The sequence below is a fragment of the Pongo abelii genome, chromosome 20 (assembly GCF_028885655.2).
Source record: "Pongo abelii isolate AG06213 chromosome 20, NHGRI_mPonAbe1-v2.0_pri, whole genome shotgun sequence".
In the NCBI taxonomy this organism is placed as follows: domain Eukaryota; kingdom Metazoa; phylum Chordata; class Mammalia; order Primates; family Hominidae; genus Pongo; species Pongo abelii.
Genome location: NC_072005.2, coordinates 11,067,221 through 11,084,832, shown reverse-complemented (window position 1 = coordinate 11,084,832; position 17,612 = coordinate 11,067,221). Strand labels below are relative to the sequence as shown.

Below are 17,612 nucleotides of genomic sequence, written 5' to 3'. Positions count from 1 at the left end.
TCCAGAAAGCATGTTCCTCAGGGCCAGGCTCAAAGACACAGAGATTCAGTCAGTGTTTGTGGATGAGTGAAAGAGTGAGCGGCCCAAGCCTGAGTGTGCAGAGTCAGAGCACAGACGCCAGGCCTGCTCCCACGGGGACCCCCGCGGCCCCCGCCCTCCCCGCCTCCTCACTTACCTGTCCTTGTACTTGATCACGGCATCCACAATCTTCTTCATCTTCTTGGTGAGGTTGGGCGGGTTTGGGGAGAGCTTCTCGGCAGGCGGCCGCCCGCGCTTCTTCTGCTTTTTGCTCTCGTCATCCTTGTCGCGGCTGCGGGTGCTGGTGGTCGGGGTGGAGGAGCCGGCGTCGCTGTCTCGCTTGCGCTTCCGTGATGATTTCTTCTGCCGGACCTCCTCTTCGATCTCCTCCAGCGTGCCCTCCTCGATGGCCTTCAGGGTCAATAGTAGTAAAATAGGACAGCCAGCACCCAAGTTGACAAGCAGAGGCCGCGACGCAATCCCGGGGGCCGGGCTGGGACACGGAGGAGGGCCCCCGCACTCGCTCTCCCTTCAGCTTGACTGGCTCGGGGCATAACACACACTGGGACTCTCAAGGGGTGCCTGGGCTGCAGTGAAAGACCAGCACTGCCCCCAGCAGGCACCCCACCCAAGCTTGTCTTTAAAAAACTAATGGTTGAATTTCTTGACCAAAAAAAAAGAACTATCTTCTCTGTACAGATAAGAACAGGCTCCTGAAATCCCTTCACCCGGAGGTGATGCTGACACCTCTGTTTCACACTCTCCCCATCTATTTCTTTTATTTACTTCTTTATTTTTAGAGACAGGTTCTCACTCTGCTGCCCAGGCTGGAGTGCAGTGGCACCATCATAGCTCACTGCAGTCTTGAACTCCCAGGGTTCAAGAGATCCTCCCACCTCAGCCTCCTAAGTAGCTGGGACTACAGGCACATGTCACCACACTCAGCTAATTAAATAAATCTTTTGTAGATATGGGGTCTCACAATGTTGCCCAGGCTGGTCTTGAACTCCTAGTCTCAAGCAATGCTCCCATCTTAGCCTCCCAAAGTGCTAGGATTACAGATGTAAGCCACTGTGCCTGGCCTCCATCTATTTCTTCTTTTTAAGATTTTTTTTTTTTTTGGAGACGGAGTCTCACTCTGTCACCAGGAGAGTGCAGTGGCGTGATCTTGGCTCACTGCAACCTCTGCCTCCCGGGTTCAAGCAACTCTCCTGCCTCAGCCTCCTGAGTAGCTGGGATTACAGGCGCACACCACCACGCCCAGCTAATTTTTGTATTTTTAGTAGAGACAGGGTTTCACCATGTTGGCCAGGATGGTCTCAAACTCTTGACCTTGAGATCTGCCCGCCTCGGCCTCCCAAAGTGCTGGGATTACAGGTGTGAGCCACCACGCCCGGCCTTTTTAAGACATTTTAAAAATTATTTTTATTTTTATTTTTCTGAGACAGAGTTTTGCTCTTGTCACCAAGGTTGGAGTGCAGTGGTGCAATCTCGGCTCACTGCAACCTCCGCCTCCTGGGTTCAAGCAATTCTCCTGCTTCAGCCTCCCAGGTAGCTGGGATTACAGGTACATGCCACCACACCTGGCTAATTTTTGTATTAAAAATTATTTTTAAATTTTCTTTTTTGTTGTTGTTGAGACGCAGTCTCACTCTGTCACCAGGCTGGAGTGCAGTGGTGCAATCTCAGCTCACTGCAACCTCCGCCTTCCTGGTTCAAGCGATTCTTCTCCCTCACCCTCGTGAGTAGCTGGGACTACAGGCGCCCACCACCACGTCCAGCTAATTTTCGTATTTTTAGTAGAGATGGGGTTTCACCATGTTGCCCAGGATGGTCTTGATCTCTTAACTTCGTGATCTGCCCACCTCAGCCTCCCAAAGTGCTGGGATTACAGGCGTGAGCCACCGCGCCCAGCCGATTTTTAAATTTTCTTAGACATGGGGTCTTGCTACATTGCCCTGGTTGGACTTGAACTCCTGGGCTCAAGTGATCTTCCCATCTTAGCCTCCTGAGTAGCTGGGCATTTAAAAATATATATATTATAAATCATATATAACATAAAATTTACCAAGGCAGCCATGTTTTAGTACACAGTTCAGGGGCATTAGGCGCGTCCCCAGTGTTGTGCAGCCCTCAGCGCCACCCACCTCCAGAACTCTCCCCACCTTTGACGCACGTGTGCAGAACTGAAGGCCACGCTGGAATTGTAGCCCACGTGCCACACTGCTGGCTGTGTCATGGATATCTTTTCCTGTAATTTTCTACAACAAAATTTTTTAATGTCTGTTTAGTGTTTCAGTGCACAACGTGCCCTTATTTAGCCTCCCCTTGTTCTTGGGCATTTAGGTCATTTCCCTTTTTTTCTGAGACAGGGTCTCATTCTGTCGCCCAGGCTGGAGTGCAGTGGCGCGATCTTGGCTCACTACAAACTCCACCTCCTAGGTTCCAGTGATTCTCCTGACTCAGCCTCCTGAGTAGCTGGGATGACAGACGCCCACCACCACGCCCGGCTAATTTTTGTATTTTTAGTAGAAACGGGTTTTCGCCATGTTGGCCAGGCTGGTCTTGAGCTCCTGACCTCAGGTGATCCGCCCACCTCGGCCTCCCAAAGTGCTTGGGATTACAGGCACGTGTCACTGTGCCTGGCATTTTTTTTTTTTTTAAATAGAGACAAAGGTCTTGCTATTTTGGCCAGACTGGTCTCAAAACTCCTGAGCTGAAATGATCCTCCCGCTTTGGCTTCTCCAAGTGCTGGGATTACAGGCATGAGCTGCCAGGTCTGACCACCTTTTTTTATTGTTGCTATTTTAAATAATGCTATTGACAACTGACATCGTTTAAGACAGATTCCTCATGGTAAAACTGCTGAGAAGAACATGAATATGAACAATATTAAGAGAATCCCCAGGTATTAATTTTCAATGGTACTAATAACTTATCCCAATGGTAAAAAATGCAGCCAGGGGAGCCAGGTGTCCAGGGAATCTGAGGCTCTGCCAGTGAGCTGGGCACTGTGCCTGGCGCTGAGGACAGAGCTGTGACTTGAACCAGCCAGGGCCCTTTCCCTTGGAAGGGAGATGGTGATCAGACAGCAACATCCCACAAGTGGGTGACAAACGTGTCAGGTGCCAGGCAGGAGAGAAGACAGAGACACCAGAATGATGGAGCAGACATGTCTTAGAGAAGACGGGAAGCTGAGAGCCTGAGGGGCCCAGGAGGATGGAAGGCATCCAGGTCAAAGCAGCAGCATGGAGGGCACAGCAGGCAGGAGGCACCGGGAGAAGGCCCCCTGCAGATCCAGGGCAGAGCGGCGGGTGCCCCCCAGACTCATGTCTACCTGGAACCTCGGAATGGGACCTTCTTTGCAAATGAGGTCTTTACTTTTGGGATTAAGTTTTAAAAACTGTTCTTAAAAGACACAGAAGGGGACAAAGAGGAGAAGTCCCCATGAAGACAGAGGCACAGACGGGGTGACGCTGCCCCAAGCCAGGAGGCTTCTGGAATCATTAGAAGCTGGAAAAGCCAAGGAAGGGTCCTCTCCTAGGGCCTCGAAGGGAACACAGCCCTGCCCACACCGTGGATTCAGACTTCTGGCCCAGAACGCAGAGAAAATAGTTCTGTTGCTTTAGGCTGCCACAGTCATGGCCATGTCCGATGGCGGCCATAGGAGCATTTTGAAGGCTTTGAGTTCACTTGGCAACAGATGGCTGCCAGAAAAGTGGTGCCAATTCCACGGCTACCAGTAGTGGGGAGAGCGTGTTTTGTATAATATTTTTCACAACTGTGAATTTAAATATAATGTGTAATAAGATGGGCTCAATGGGAAAAAATAGTCTCTTCAACAAGTGCTGCTGGGACAACTGGATTTCCACAGTTGGATGGATGAAGATGGACCCCTACCTCACATCATGTATAAAATTTAACTCGAAATGGATCTTACAGGATATCTACATGGAAGAGCTCAAACTATAACCCTCCTAGAAGAAAAGACAGGGGCAAGTCTTCGTGACCTTGGATAGGCAATGGTTTCTCAGATCCAACACCAAGGCAGAGGTGAAAAAGAAAAATCGACTGTAAGTACAATGAAACACTTCTGTGCTTCAACGGATATCAAGGAAGTGAAAAGACAATGTGCGGAATGGAACAAAATATTTACAAATGATATCTGATAAGGCACTTGTAAATAACTTACAATTCAATATTAAGATAAATATATTTTAAATTTGGGTAAAGGATGATGTGACTAGACATCTCTTTCTAGAGGATACACAAAGGGCCAACAAGCACATGAAAAGATACTCCACACCATTAGCCATCAGGGAAATGCAAATCCAAACCACACTCAGATGGCACTTCATACCTGCTGGGATGGCTAGAATCAGTGGGCGAGGGAACAGCAAGGGTTGCTGAGGATGTAGAGAAAGAGGAACTCTCATACACAGCTGGTGGGACTGTGAACTGGCGCAGCCACCAAGGAAACCAGGCTGGGGTCCCTCAAAAGGTTAAATAGAGAACTACCATTGTTCCGGCAACTCTACGCCTATGCACATATTAAAGAGAAATCAGAACGTGTGCACGCAAAAACGTGTACGTCAATGTTCATGGTAGTATTGTTTGTAATAGCCCGAAAGTGGATACAACCCAAGTGTCCATCAAGAATGGACAGAAAACCCAAATGTGACAAATCTGTACGAGGCAGGATTATTTCACCATCAAATGAAGCACACCTGCTGCATCATGGGTCAGTATGTTACGTTGCGTGAAAAAAGCCTGACACCAAAGCATCCCACGCTGTAGGACTCCACTGATAGGAAACGCCCAGAACAGGCAAAACTATATGGACAGAAAGTACATCAGTGGTTGCCTGGGGCTGGGGAGAATCCATGAATTAACAGGAATGGCAAATCGGGGCAGGGCTTCTTTTGGGGATGATGAGAATGTTCTAAAATGGACTGTGGTGATAGATGCACAACTCTTGGATACACTGAAGATGACTGTATCATATACCCCAAAAGGGTGAACTGTATGGTATGTAAATTACACCTAGAAAAAAATGTACATAGAGCAGCCACATATGAACTGATCTTAAATTTAAAAGGTACTCACTGCCTCAAATATGCAGGGCTGAGCTGGGCATCGTGGCTCATGCCCGTAATTCCAGCTACTCTGGAGGCCGAGGCGGGTGGATTGCTTGAGCCCAGGAGTTTGAGACCAGCCTGAGTGACACAGTGAGACCCCCACTTTACAAAAAATTTAAAATTAGCCAGGCGTGTTGGTGTGTACCTGTAGTCCCAGCTACTCAGGAGGCTGAGGTGTGAGGATCACTTGAGCCCCCCAGGAACTGGAGGCCAGCCTGGGTAACACAGCAAGACTTTGTCTCTATTAAAAAAGAAAAAAATGCAGGGCCGGTGACACTCATACAGCAGCCAAACAGCTCTGCTGTCACACAGGTCTGTGGCAGGGCTCACACTCTGTCTTTTCAGGGTTTCTCTTCTGGATCCTGGAGCGCTCTGCTTGGGAGGCTGGCTGGGGAACAGGATGGCCTGTCACCTGGGCTCCTGGTGTGTTTCAACAGCGCCCTCTGGTGCACAGCTTGGCACGCAAGCTCACGAGTCTGGGCTGCTGAGGTCCCAGGAGGGTCCCAGGAGGGGACCCTGTTTGGCAACATGGGCTAGGCCACATGGCTCTTTCCTGGGTGTGGCACTTTGCACGGCATAGCCAAAAGCTGCCATCTGCCTTCTCGGAATTATTGCTTCAGGACATTTTTATGACACAACTTCAGGGATGGATTCTGAATCATCATCTCTATAACTCAGAGCCCCTGAGCTGGGAAGGGGTCTGATCTGTCACCGTAACCCCAGTGAGGACGTCAGTGCCAGGCATCTGTCACAGTGTGCCTTGGGCTGGGAAAGTTGGGTCGGGTGAAGCCCCAGGAGCACCGCACGATTGACTCAGACATCTGCAGCTGCTGTTGCAGGGCCAGGTGCCATCTGCTGAGAACGGGCCCTTCACGTCAGCTCCACAAGCAGCTGCCAGCCCCGTGCAGCACCTGCCAGGTTCAGAGGCCCTTGGGGGCTTGCCCTCTCCTCCCTCCCCATGACTGAGTCTCCCCAGCTCATGGGGGGGACTTGCCCAAAGTGAGGCTGCCTGCAGCCGGCAGTGCAATGCTTTGCAGGGCGCCTCAATAGTCCATGATTCACCCTTGTGCCTCCCTCCTGGCAGGTGCTGGGAAAGCCAGCAGTCCACTGAGATCAGCAACATGATTTTTAACCTCGGGAAGAGGTAAACCCTTGTACTTGAAAGACCAACCATAACCAGCAGCAGGTTTTGAGCTGCTCAGGAACTGTGGGTCCTTCTCGCATTCCAAGGCAGAGCCAGAAGGACCTGACCGTCCCTGGCCCACATCGGAAGGCTCTTGGCTGCCTGCAGAGCCTGGCCAGGAGTGGCCCAAGGGAAGCGTTTTGGACCCAGGCCTGAGTCCTGGCGGCGGGCCCTCTGTCTCCCCAGCTCTGCCTGGCGCCGGCCTGAGGCGGCTGCTGGGCCTCTCCGGCATGTACCTTGAGCCACTGCTTCTCCGTCAGTGAGTCGCTGTAGTCCACCTCCTTGCGGTGGCGGGAGCCACGGCCGAACATCTTCTCCTCCTCCTCCTCACAGGTCAGCCGCTCCACCTCCGCATCGTCCTTGATGATCCATGAGGGGAGCTCGTCCTCCTCCATGAGGCGCGGCTTTCGCTTGGGGTTGCGGGCCTCCTCGCGCCTGCGGTCCAGGTCCATGCGCTGGCGGGCGGGGAGGCAAAGGGAGAGGCATCAGCATGCGGGCACCAGGGGCACGCTAGAGCCAGAACACCAAGGATTCAGAAGGGCCTTTCTTTGCCCATGGGGCCCCACGCTGCTGCGAGAGTTAAACAGTAGCTCTCGATTTTTCGGTGGCTGACCTGGCCTGGCTACATCAGACCCTGACTAGGGGCTCTGCCTCGGGAGGCAGAGGACTCAAAAAGATGGAAGGTTGCACAAGAGGGCTGCAGACCCCAGCAGGGGGGCAGCAGCTGCGTGGCCCAGCGTTGGTGGAGGCATGAGGCCTGCGGGCCAAGGGGCCCCCTGCTTGGGTGGCTTATTTCCTGTTTCCCACCCAGGGGCAAGGGGGCTCTGCGACTGAAGGCCTGGTCAGTCCCTTGGCCTTGGATGGGGCAAACTCCCTCTGAAAGGGAGTGCACGAAGCCCTGGAGAGCCCGTTAGAAAACAGAGCTGGTGGGGCAGGTCTCGGGTCACACGCAGAATGGCTGGGTGTGCATCTCGCCCTCCGATGCCATGCTCAGGAGACTGGGGGTGGAAGACGGGTCAGTCTGGAGGCGGGAGTGGGCTGCACTGTGAGCTGTCCCTGGCTCTCTGACCTGCTAGGGACACCACCGTGGGCACTAGGACGTCTGCTTTGCTCCTGGTGGCGGCAGAGTGGGATGCCTGAACTGCCCCATCCAGCCTGCAGCGCTTACCATGAACAGATCAAACTCCTCCTCATGCCGGGCGATCATCTGGTTGACGGTCTCGTCGTCAGGCACCTCGTCTTCCTCCTATAAGATTGCAAACTGTCAGTGCCGCTGCGGAGGGGCCGGGGTGGGCGGCGGCCGAGCTCAGAGGTGAGCGGCGGCGTCCGTGGGAATGAGCTGGTGGTCCCGGCACGGCTGCGGTGGATGGGGACCCACACGGCAGCGAAAGGCACACACACGCACACGCACACGCACGCTCCGTGGGACCAGGGCCCTTGCTGGCCGTCTCAGCCGAGAAGCCGAGGATTGAATGGGCATGGAGACTGAACTACCCCTCTCACCTTTAGAGGTGGCTCCTCCAAGTCGGGGTTGACGCCCGCTGGCGGAGGGGCAGTGTGGGCGAAGCTGGCACTGCCGCTGCCCGTGCTGCAGTGTCTGCTCTGTGGATAAATAGAGGACTTCAGTCTCCAGGGCTGTCAATCCGGCGTCTTTCACCAGCAGTTTAGAAAAAAAAAACCACTTCAAAGAAAAAGCAAGTACTCATCCTCTTTCCGTTCAGCCCACACTCCCTTTACTCCAAAGGGATGCAAAAAAAATAAGAGTGCAAAAAAGGTAAAAAAACAAAAATGAAAGCCGCTCATGCGTCCACCATTCACGCTGGGGAGGGGTCGGGGCCGGCGCTGGGCTCACCTCGTCCTGCTCCTCGTGCTCCAGGATGGCCTGCAGGAAGGCTCGCCGCTCGTGGCTGGAGGACTTCTGGTCGAACATGCCGGCCTGGATCACCTTCTGGTCCACGTTGAGCTTGTACTTGGCCGCAGCTAGGATCTTCTCCTCCACGCTGTTGACGGTGCAGAGGCGGAGCACACGCACCTCGTTCTGCTGCCCGATCCGGTGGGCTCGGTCCTGCGCTTGCAGGTCCTGGGGGAAGAGGTGCCAGTCAGTCCCAAAGGAGCCCAGGAGGTCATAAAAGGGAAGGTGGCCTCTGACACTAGCTGGAGAGGTGTGGTGTGCATGCCACTCTCGGCCTGACAATTCTGCCCAGCCTGACCTGCCGCCGCAGGAAAACAGAGCTGGTGGAGCCCGGGCCGCCATGTGTCCCTGGGGGGAAGGGGGCTCTCATCACGTTCCTCCAGAAGTGCCACCTTCTACCTTACTGGGACCCCACAGATATTCAGGAAGAAAGCACCAACCCCCAGGGGATTATATTTTCAAGCAGCTCCCATGGCAGCGGCACAGCTCCCCACAGCGTGGACTTGCACAGTCGAGCACCATTTACAGCATGGGGCCGAAGCTCGGCCCCGTTGTGGCAGTGCTTGGTTTGGCTGTAGGCCCTGCCACTCTCACAATGCACACAGAACTGGAACCAGGTCTCACCTCTGTGAGCCTCAAAACTCCCTCAGCTGACATGGGGCCCATCCCGTGGCTACTGCGTGCCTTGAATGAGTGAATAAGCACCAGGAGTGTGGCCCAGTGACTGGTGCAGTCAGCTCCCAACGATGCAGGTGCCGTGGCTGGGCTTTTTTTTCTTTTTTTTTTTTTTTGAGACAAAGCCTCACTCTGTCGCCCAGGCTGGAGTGCAGTGGTGCGATCTCAGCTCACTGCAACCTCTGCCTCCCGAAGTTCAAGAGATTTTTCTGCCTCAGCTTCCTGAGTAGCTAGGGCTACAGGCATGCACCACCATGCCTGACTAATTTTTTTATTTTTAGTAGAGACAGGGTTTCACCAATGTTGGCCAGGCTGGTCTCGAACTCCTGACCTCAGCTGATCCACCCACCTTGGCCTCCCAAAATGTTGGGATTACGGGTGTGAGCCACCGCGCCCAGCCTGGGTTGTTAGTTTTATCATCACCCCAGCACAGTACGAGGAGGCTAACACGAAATCCTGTCTCTGGGCCCAGGAGCTGCAGGACCAGGCTGAGTACCAGTGATGCTCGGAAACTTAAGACTGGCACCCAGGGGGTGGCAGAGGCCACAGCTGGTGGGGACCAGGAGTGCCTTGTGTCTGCCGCTCAGCCCTCCTGCCCTGTCAGCACACTTCCTGGCAGGGCCAGCCCTCCCCAACGCGCCCCTAGCCCTGATGTGCAGCTTCCGCCTGCTGCCGGCCTGCCAACGGGGACACACAACCTGACCACCTCCTAAGAAACTGGCTGGTCACCAGGGTCTGGGCAGAAGCTACACCCTAGCCTGATCGTAAGAGGGGCCACCAGTGACCACCACGGCATTCACCCATCAGATGGGCGTCAATTTACATACTGAGAACGCTGGTGCCCTCACGCTGCAGGGAAGGGCAGGGCACGTTCACACCCCAGCGGTAGGAGCGAAACCACTTCGGCAGAAGCAACCAGAACATGAAGAGGACAGTGCCTGGGGTGGAGCGATCCCACGTCTGACGGCTGAGCAGACCTAGGGTGTTCGCACAAGCACTCTGAGAGAAAGAGGGACCCTGCTGGGCTGGTGACCAGGCTGATCAACAGAAAAGCCGGATGCCTGCTAACCAGAGTTTGAGAGCAGATGTCCAGGGGTGGCCATCTGCCAGGACGCCTGGTGGCCGATTAGATGGCTGGGTAGCTTCCGATGTGCACTCGGCGGCTGACACCCACTGCTCGGTGGAAGAGGCACATGCTAGGCCACACCGCATCTGTGTTAATCTCAGTACACACATGTGCGAAGGCAGACGGGCTGGCAGAGGCTCAGAACAGAGCAGGGTTGGAAAGGAAGGGAAAAGGGACTCCTGACTGTCACTGGTGTTTACATGTTAAAAACAACAAGAACTTATTAGTCTTATAATGAAACACAGAGAAAAGTTTAACGCATTTTCAAATTCTTGTAGCTATGTAACAGCATGACCTGGTATCCACTGATGCCGAGGCCCGTGAGGGGTACATGGTTATGGAACAAGAGGAGGAAGTAAACGAAGTGGCATGGAGTTCACCCCCAATTGTGTCTGAACAAGCGCCCCAGTGTGTGCGCTCACAGGGCACACTGCAGGGGCCACCCCACAGTGATGGCACAGATTGATCAGGGTACTTTCCACCTCCTCATTGGTGCCATTCCAAGATTTAAGAAAAACCAAACCGACAGATGGCTTATACACTGCTTTCCCAATCAGAGGGAAAAGCTGTTTGTATTTTGGGAAACAGGAGGACCCCGCCTCTTTTCTCCCTGATGACCTATGGAGGTATGGGTGCAGCTCCTCCTGGCTCCTGGGGTCCAGGACAATGTGGAGGAGGCTGGAGGACCCTCAAGCCAGGGCTGGTGTCTCCTCGAGGTTTTGCAGGCACCTCCTTCCTTCTCCTCGACCTGGGGCCCAGCCCGCTTTTACCTGGTGAGGATTCCAGTCGCTGTCGAAAATGATCACAGTGTCTGCCGACTGGAGGTTCAGGCCGAGCCCCCCAGCCCGGGTGCTGAGCAGGAAGATGAAGTACTCGGAGCCGGGCTCGTTGAAGGTTTTCAGCAGCATGCCCCGGTCCTCCGCCTTCGTGGTTCCTGACGGGCACAGAAGAGAACAGGGTCAGCGGGGTGACCTCAGGGGTAGAGTGGGGACACCGGGGAACACCTGCTTCTGAGAGCAGGATCAGCACCTGCCAGCATCCCCAGATCCCCGGCTCTGCACTCTCCACACAGGCCTGTGGGCCACTGGCGAGTAACCGGATTTCCAGTGTTTCACCACAAAACGTCTCTCCACACATCCCAGAGATGAAAACAGGCCCCACTGGGAGAACTAGAGGAGGCGGGCCTGGAGCACAGAGTCCGGCACCCACAGCCCACAGCTAGGCCACAGCGTGAGCACAGCCACCACCACCACAGCCCTGGACTCTCCCCTACTCTACCCCGTGCCATTCCATGGGGAGCAGGAGACACAGCGGCCAATGCTGGCAACACTGCCGCTCGCAACACAAGGGACCTGGGGGTGGGTGGACAATGACTGTGGGTGCACCTGCCTTCAGCCCTGTCTCAAAAAGTTTTGTGGTTCACAAAGAGAATCTTCTACGGTAAGAGCATGGGGACCTTATAAAGGGGGTTCGTGTCCTTTCTGGCAGGATCAGTGTCCCCATGCCCCAGAAAACCCAAGTCAAGGAGCCAGAGCAGGTCTCCTGGGTGACAACCCAGGATGCCCTCAGCGTTGTGGGCATTAAGGCAATGTCAACACTCCCTGGGCTGCTGGGAGTTTGGACGGAAGTGCCCCTGAACACTGAAGTCATTTTGGTGATGAAATAAAAACTGGCAAGCCAGGCGCGGTGGCTCACGCCTGTAATCCCAACACTTTGGGAGGCTGAGGTGGGTGGATTGCCTGAGGTCAGGAGTTCCGAGACCAGCCTGGCCAACATGGTGAAACCCCATCTCTACTAAAAATACAAGAAAATTAGCTGGGCATAGTGGCCGGTGCCTGTAATCCCAGATACCAAGGAGGATGAGGCAGGAGAATCGCTCGAACCCAGGAGGTGGAGGTTGCAGTGAGCTGAGATCATGCCACTACACTCCAGCCTGGGCAACAAGAGTGAAACTCCGTCTCAAAAAAAAAAAAGAAAAAGAAATAAAAACTGGCCATTTCCTGCCACCAGCCTACACATGCCCAGGCACGGTGCAGAAGCCCATAGTAGCCTGGCCATCCGCCTGCCGTCCCACCCTCTCTCAGGCTCCAGATGTGCCCCTGGTACCCCAGCTCGGAGGAGGGGCTGAGGTGAGGGGCTACCCGGCTCCCAGATGCCAGCCCATCCATGGGAGATGCAGTCTCAGGAGACTTCACTGAGCTCCTGCCCTTTCTCTACTCTCAATGGGTTCTCTGGCCCTGTGGCCATGACCACATCACATGCAGAGGACACATCTGTAGTTCAACTGACCAAAGTCCTTGTCCTTATGGAGTAGGCAGAAGGGCACTGGGATGGGTGGGAACCGGGCTCTCTCCTGGGGGAGTCAGGGACACGACACAGACAGGATGGCCCTCAGGGAGCCTTGGCCCTCTCGAGGACGGGAGAAGCCACTGGAGACACCGTAGGAGAGGAAGGGGTGGGGGTGGCCCGGCCATGAGGACCCTGAAGGGTTTTGGTTTTCAGCCTGAAAGTAGTGGGAAGCCACCAAGGAAGAAGGCAAGCCGGGGAGACCCCTGCAACAGACTCGTGTCTGTAGAGTGGTCCTGGATAGAACCCCGGGGAGGACCTGAGTGTTGGAGGGACGCACAGGGCATACTCTGGGTGGCACCTGGACAGGTTGGCCCAGGAAACACAGGTCCAAGTGATCAACGGGAAAAGGGGTACGGAGGTCTGGGGTGTCCTGCCGTAAGACAGACCTTGCACGGGAGCTTCAACAAAGACTCTGGGAGGTCGTGTAGGGAACAACGAACTGGCTGAGCCATGTCTGTCCCAGCAGCTCGTGCTCGTGTTTCTCGTAAGCCCCGTTCTAGTAACTCCCACGAAGAACTCACTCCAGGGCTCCCTGACCCACTGGGACTGACAGACACGTCTCACGTGCCCTGTCGGCGTCTCACAGCCTCTCCTCCCTGAGCTCCCATGTGCTGGGGCAGGCGGGCACAGAAACACAGGTGGTGACCTTTCCCATCAGGGACCACAGGGCAGGGGGTCGGGCTGAGAGCCTCTCTACGGCAGCTGCTGCTCCTGCCTGGCAGTGCTCGCTTCCCTCCCTCTGTGCTCGCCACACAGTCTGATTCCAGGTCCAGGCCTGACCTGTGGCAAGGTGGCAGTCACTGGGCTGCTATGAGTGGCCCAGGGATGCGCATGTGGCCCACAGCAGCTAAATGAGAGCCAGCCTGGGACCTGCCTTTGTTGGGGACACTGAGAAGGTGGAAAGGAAGCCAAGATGGAAGAAGCCAGGGCAAAGAGCTGGAGAAAAGTCTCTCCAATATCACCTACATGCCTAGATTCAGCTGTGCCTGAAGCCGGTTTAACCTCCTGGGGTTAGAGCTATGTAAGCCTACTGGTGCTTTCTTCCCTGTGTCCATATGGTATGGAATTCTGTCACTTCCAGCTAAAAGTGCACAGGGCACCCCTTCCCCAGTGCGCCCAGCATGCCGTGGAAAGACTGTCAGACCAGGAGTCAGGACACCCGACGTCCAATCCAGGGCCTGTCCCAGTGCCGAGTGCCCAAGATGCTCAGCCTGTGGTTAGGCCCACTCTGGCCACTGGACCCAGAGTGCCTGGGCCTCACCCTGCCTCACGGGAGGGAATGCCAGTGAGAAGCTTCTGTGGCAGCCGCAACGACAAAACCCTGTAACAAACACCTCACTGGCTCATACTCACCATCAAGCCTGAGGTATTTAAAGCCGCGATATGCAAAGTAATCTTCCATGATGGTCATGAGGGAGGTCATCTGGCAGAACAGCAGCACTTTGTGGTTGGTTGCTCGGAGTTTGGGAAGAATTCTATCGAGAAGCTCAAATTTACCCGAGGCTCGGTATAGGTCCAGCCTGGAGCGTGGAGGAGGCAGGAGAGAAGGCGCGGGATGTTAAACCTGGAACCCTGCAGGCAGGTAAGGCAGGAGGTGCATCACCCGCCTCCAGGCCAGGCGCCGGGTTCAAGGGCACAGACATGCGTTCTAAGCAGATGTCACCCACCCAAAGCTTCGGCAAAGTTATTTCCCCCAACTGAAATAAGCCCGGCCACCCTCGCTGGGAGGTGTATCACCAGGGTGGCACATGTATTTCTCGTCAAACCCAGACACTCACGAGAGTGAGAGGAGCTGTGAGTCACACGGCCGGGACAACACGGGGCTGGAACAGGGATGCTCCGGGAAGCCAGACCTTGTCCCCTTGCCCGATAAAGAAGCCCCAGGAGCAAATGCCACACTGGAGACACCCATGCTCTGCTAGACCCAGAAGGAAGGACCACCTCAGCTTCTCATGTTCTCTCCAGCCAAACCCCAAGTGTTGTAGATGTGGACACTGAGGCTGGCAGGGGCACGACGTGATATGGCTGACCACATGTCTAAGCCAGGCCTCCAGGCCTTGAAGCCAGGTGTATAGGACCCTGTTCTACAACTCAGTATAAAAAAACACATCAAAAAGACTTTGTGATGTTTTCATTAGGCACCTCTCTTCTTGCAAATGGCTTACTACCCCAGGGGAATTGAATGGAGGCTTTAGTTGGAAGAATGCTTTTAGCAAGGTTCTTTGCAATGGTGAAAATCTAGACACAGCATTCATATCCATTAGGGGCTTAAAGGAGTCTGGGCTGCCCCTTACAAAGGGTGCCATAGAAAACACCCACAGGATGTAAAGAGTGCCTCTATACTAGTGAGCAGAGTTTAGGCTCAGAGAGGTTAAGAAAGCTGTCCAGAGTCACAGAGCTTGGAGGCAGCAGAGTGGGATCTGTAAGCCAGGTCTGCCTCAGGAATCCTGTCTCTTGGGGTTAATAGTGGTCAGCTCTCCAAGCACTAAAGATTTGTATAATGGGGCCGGGCGCGGTGGCTCACACCTGTGATTCCAGCACTTTGGGAGGCCAAGGCGGGTGGATCACTTGAGGTCAGGAGTTCAAGATCAGCCTGGTCAACATGGTGAAACCCCGTCTCTACTAAAAATACAAAAAATTAGCTGGGTGGTGGCAGGTGCCGGTAATCCCAGCTACTCAGGAGGCTGAGGCAGGAGAATCGTTTGAACCCAGGAGGCGGAGGTTGCAGTGAGCTGAGATTGTGTCACTGCACTCCAGCCTAGGCAACAAGAGCAAAACTCCACCTCAAAAAAAAAAAAAAAAGATTTGTATTCTTTGCTTTGGATTCTTCTGTATTTTCTAATTTTCTGCCTTTGAAATTGGACAACATAAAACAGCAGCAATAAAGCCAACAAAACGACAGAAAACCTCTGGGTGGACCACTTGCCCACCCCATCCAGTTGGGAAGCTTCTCACCCTTGGACAATGCCGCCAGTGAACCCCAAGTGCTCGGAAAAGGACTCCTGCAAGGCAAGGAGAGAAAGGTCAGTGACAGGCAGGAGCAGGCCACCGAGCCCCGCTGCGGTCCGCACACACCTCTGGTGCTCAGAGGACAAAGCCCCCACACTGTGTGCTTGGCATGGGCCCACGGCGGCTCTGAGACCAGACACAGATGCCAAAACCATCTTTCTTAGTCCACTGACATCCTTTCCCTCACACTCCTCCAACGAAGGAAAGGACGTCCCAATACAGCACTCTTCACACCCCGAGTGCACGAGGACGTCATGGGTCCACAGCCATGCTCAGGGTGCTGAGACAGCCCCAGGGACTCTCGGGGCAGCAGGGGGTCTCCAACGACCCCGACACTTTACACCAAGAAACACAAACATATGCATGCTTCTAAGAACCCAGATTCTCAAAGCCACCATGACCCAAAAGGGTTCTGACTCCCCCACACTTCACTGAAGAGGGTGGTGACTCTCGATGCCCCGCAACGTGAGAAAAGCCAGTGAGCCAAAGAGACGCAGCAGGACCCCACTGTGGGGGGACACGTCCCCAGAGAAGTCTCCAAACGCTCCTGTTCTCTGAGGGCAAGCTTTCAGGGCCCTATATTCCTATCGCAGGTTGCACCCTAACTGCTGGGATTCTTCCCATAAGCACTGGTGAAGTGAAGACCAAACAAGAAACAGATGTACAGGCATTACCTAATGAAACTATTCGAGTCTATTTTTAAAGAGCTGTCGAGGAGAAGCAAGCCAGCTCTGCCTAGGAGCTCAGCGGACAGCAGGCCCTGAGCCGTCCCGGCCGCAGTGGGCTCACCTCGATGTGCTGGAACATGTAGGGGTGGTTGCAGATCTTCCGCAGCTGCATGATGGTGTTCATCAGGGTCTTGGTGCCGCCTTTGCCCTGGAAGGCAGATGAGAGGGTCCCAAATGGGGTCTTGCCCTCCTGGGGTGGGGTGGGCTTGGTGGATGGGTGGGTGTTGGGAGAAGGGCCGTGGGGACGCTCTAGTGGGGAAGAGTGGCTTTTGGCACAGCAATTGGGAGTGAGGAGATGGCAGGCTGGAGGCCTGGAGGCCCCCAACAAGCCCTGGGAAACACATGACTGCCTGGCACAGCAGAGGGCAGATGGCAGGGACAGGGCCAGCAGGACGGGACAGAAACAAGACTGGCAAAGGGCTGAGGCAGAGTCCCCGATGCTTTGTGATGCCAGCTTTGTTCTGGGCACTGTTACTGTGGGGGTCCCTAGAGGGTCTCAGCCGGGTGAGCCATGACTCAGGGCTCCCTGGGCTCCAGGATGAGGAAGGAGGTGGGGCGGGGGGGCGTGCTCTGGGCTGGGAAAGGACTAGGGAACACACTGCTGCTCAGCTCAGGAGAGGAGGGGCACAGACACAACGCCTAGGGGAAGCCAGGCCGAGGTCAAGGCCTTGGGGGCAGAATCAAGGGGTCTGGTGCATTTCCTGGGAGGATAATTTCACTCCTGGTGAGGAGAGCCAGGCAGGTGGGGCCAGGGGCCTGGGATTTTCAGAGCAGCCCCTGAAGGAGACAGCCCACTCCCTTCCTTTCACTTAATAACAGGGAAGGGGGGCATTCTAGAACACTCTAACCCTGCTGGGGTTAGTGCTGGGCCCAGGCTACCAATTGCAGAAGGAGTCAGTGTTTCATAGGCAAAGGAGAAGCCACTGGCACCTGAGTCAGTGTGTCCTGACACAAGCCACCAGCCATCATAACCAGGGCTGGACAGATGCCCTGGGGATCATGACCAGACCATGACCCGATGGTCAGAGCATGCTCTGCTCCGCCTGCCACGCTGCCTGCCTTGGACACCCAGTGGGGAATGCAGTTGGGGGACTCCGGGGCCCACCTTCTTGTCCTTCTCGGAGCCATCAGTCAGCAGCACCCCCTTGGCCTGCATGTGGCGGTAGAGCACTCGCTGCAGCGCAGACATGTCGCACTTGATGACGTACTCCACCTGCAGGGGACACATAATGCTCACGAGGGCCCAAGGTGCCTTGAGGCCTGACTCCCCCAATCCGAACCCAGCTCTGACCCCCTTGGCCCTGTCATATGAGCTCTGACCCGGGCACATTGGGGTGTGGGTGAGGAGACCCTCACAGCTGGGGAGAAGAGGGGAGACCTGGGCAACGAGAGGAAGCACCAGGCAGAGATACCAGGGGAATACTGGGCCAGAAAGGGCCCCTCAGCCATCTTCTGGGGGTCTCTCCACAGCCAG

At 54.9% G+C, this 17,612-nt stretch overlaps 1 protein-coding gene across 13 annotated transcripts in view; it reads right to left on the bottom strand.

Annotated features, from left to right (window-relative positions):
- The window catches only part of SMARCA4 (SWI/SNF related, matrix associated, actin dependent regulator of chromatin, subfamily a, member 4), a 100,643-nt gene that overhangs the window by 21,036 nt on the left and 61,995 nt on the right, over window positions 1–17,612 (bottom strand). For 5 of the 13 annotated variants that reach the window (XM_054539676.2, XM_054539680.2, XM_054539677.2 and 2 more), the window contains exons 21-31: window positions 17,244–17,351; window positions 16,200–16,286; window positions 15,357–15,403; window positions 13,755–13,921; window positions 10,823–10,986; window positions 8,192–8,419; window positions 7,843–7,941; window positions 7,508–7,585; window positions 6,576–6,794; window positions 2,184–2,279; window positions 176–429 (exon numbers count right to left, since the gene is read on the bottom strand). In XM_054539676.2, coding sequence (XP_054395651.1) covers window positions 176–429; window positions 2,184–2,279; window positions 6,576–6,794; window positions 7,508–7,585; window positions 7,843–7,941; window positions 8,192–8,419; window positions 10,823–10,986; window positions 13,755–13,921; window positions 15,357–15,403; window positions 16,200–16,286; window positions 17,244–17,351 — 1,547 coding nt within the window. The remainder of the gene's footprint in view (window positions 1–175; window positions 430–2,183; window positions 2,280–6,575; window positions 6,795–7,507; window positions 7,586–7,842; window positions 7,942–8,191; window positions 8,420–10,822; window positions 10,987–13,754; window positions 13,922–15,356; window positions 15,404–16,199; window positions 16,287–17,243; window positions 17,352–17,612) is intronic. The other 8 variants (XM_024236468.3, XM_024236467.3, XM_054539682.2 and 5 more) reach the window with 3 other exon arrangements.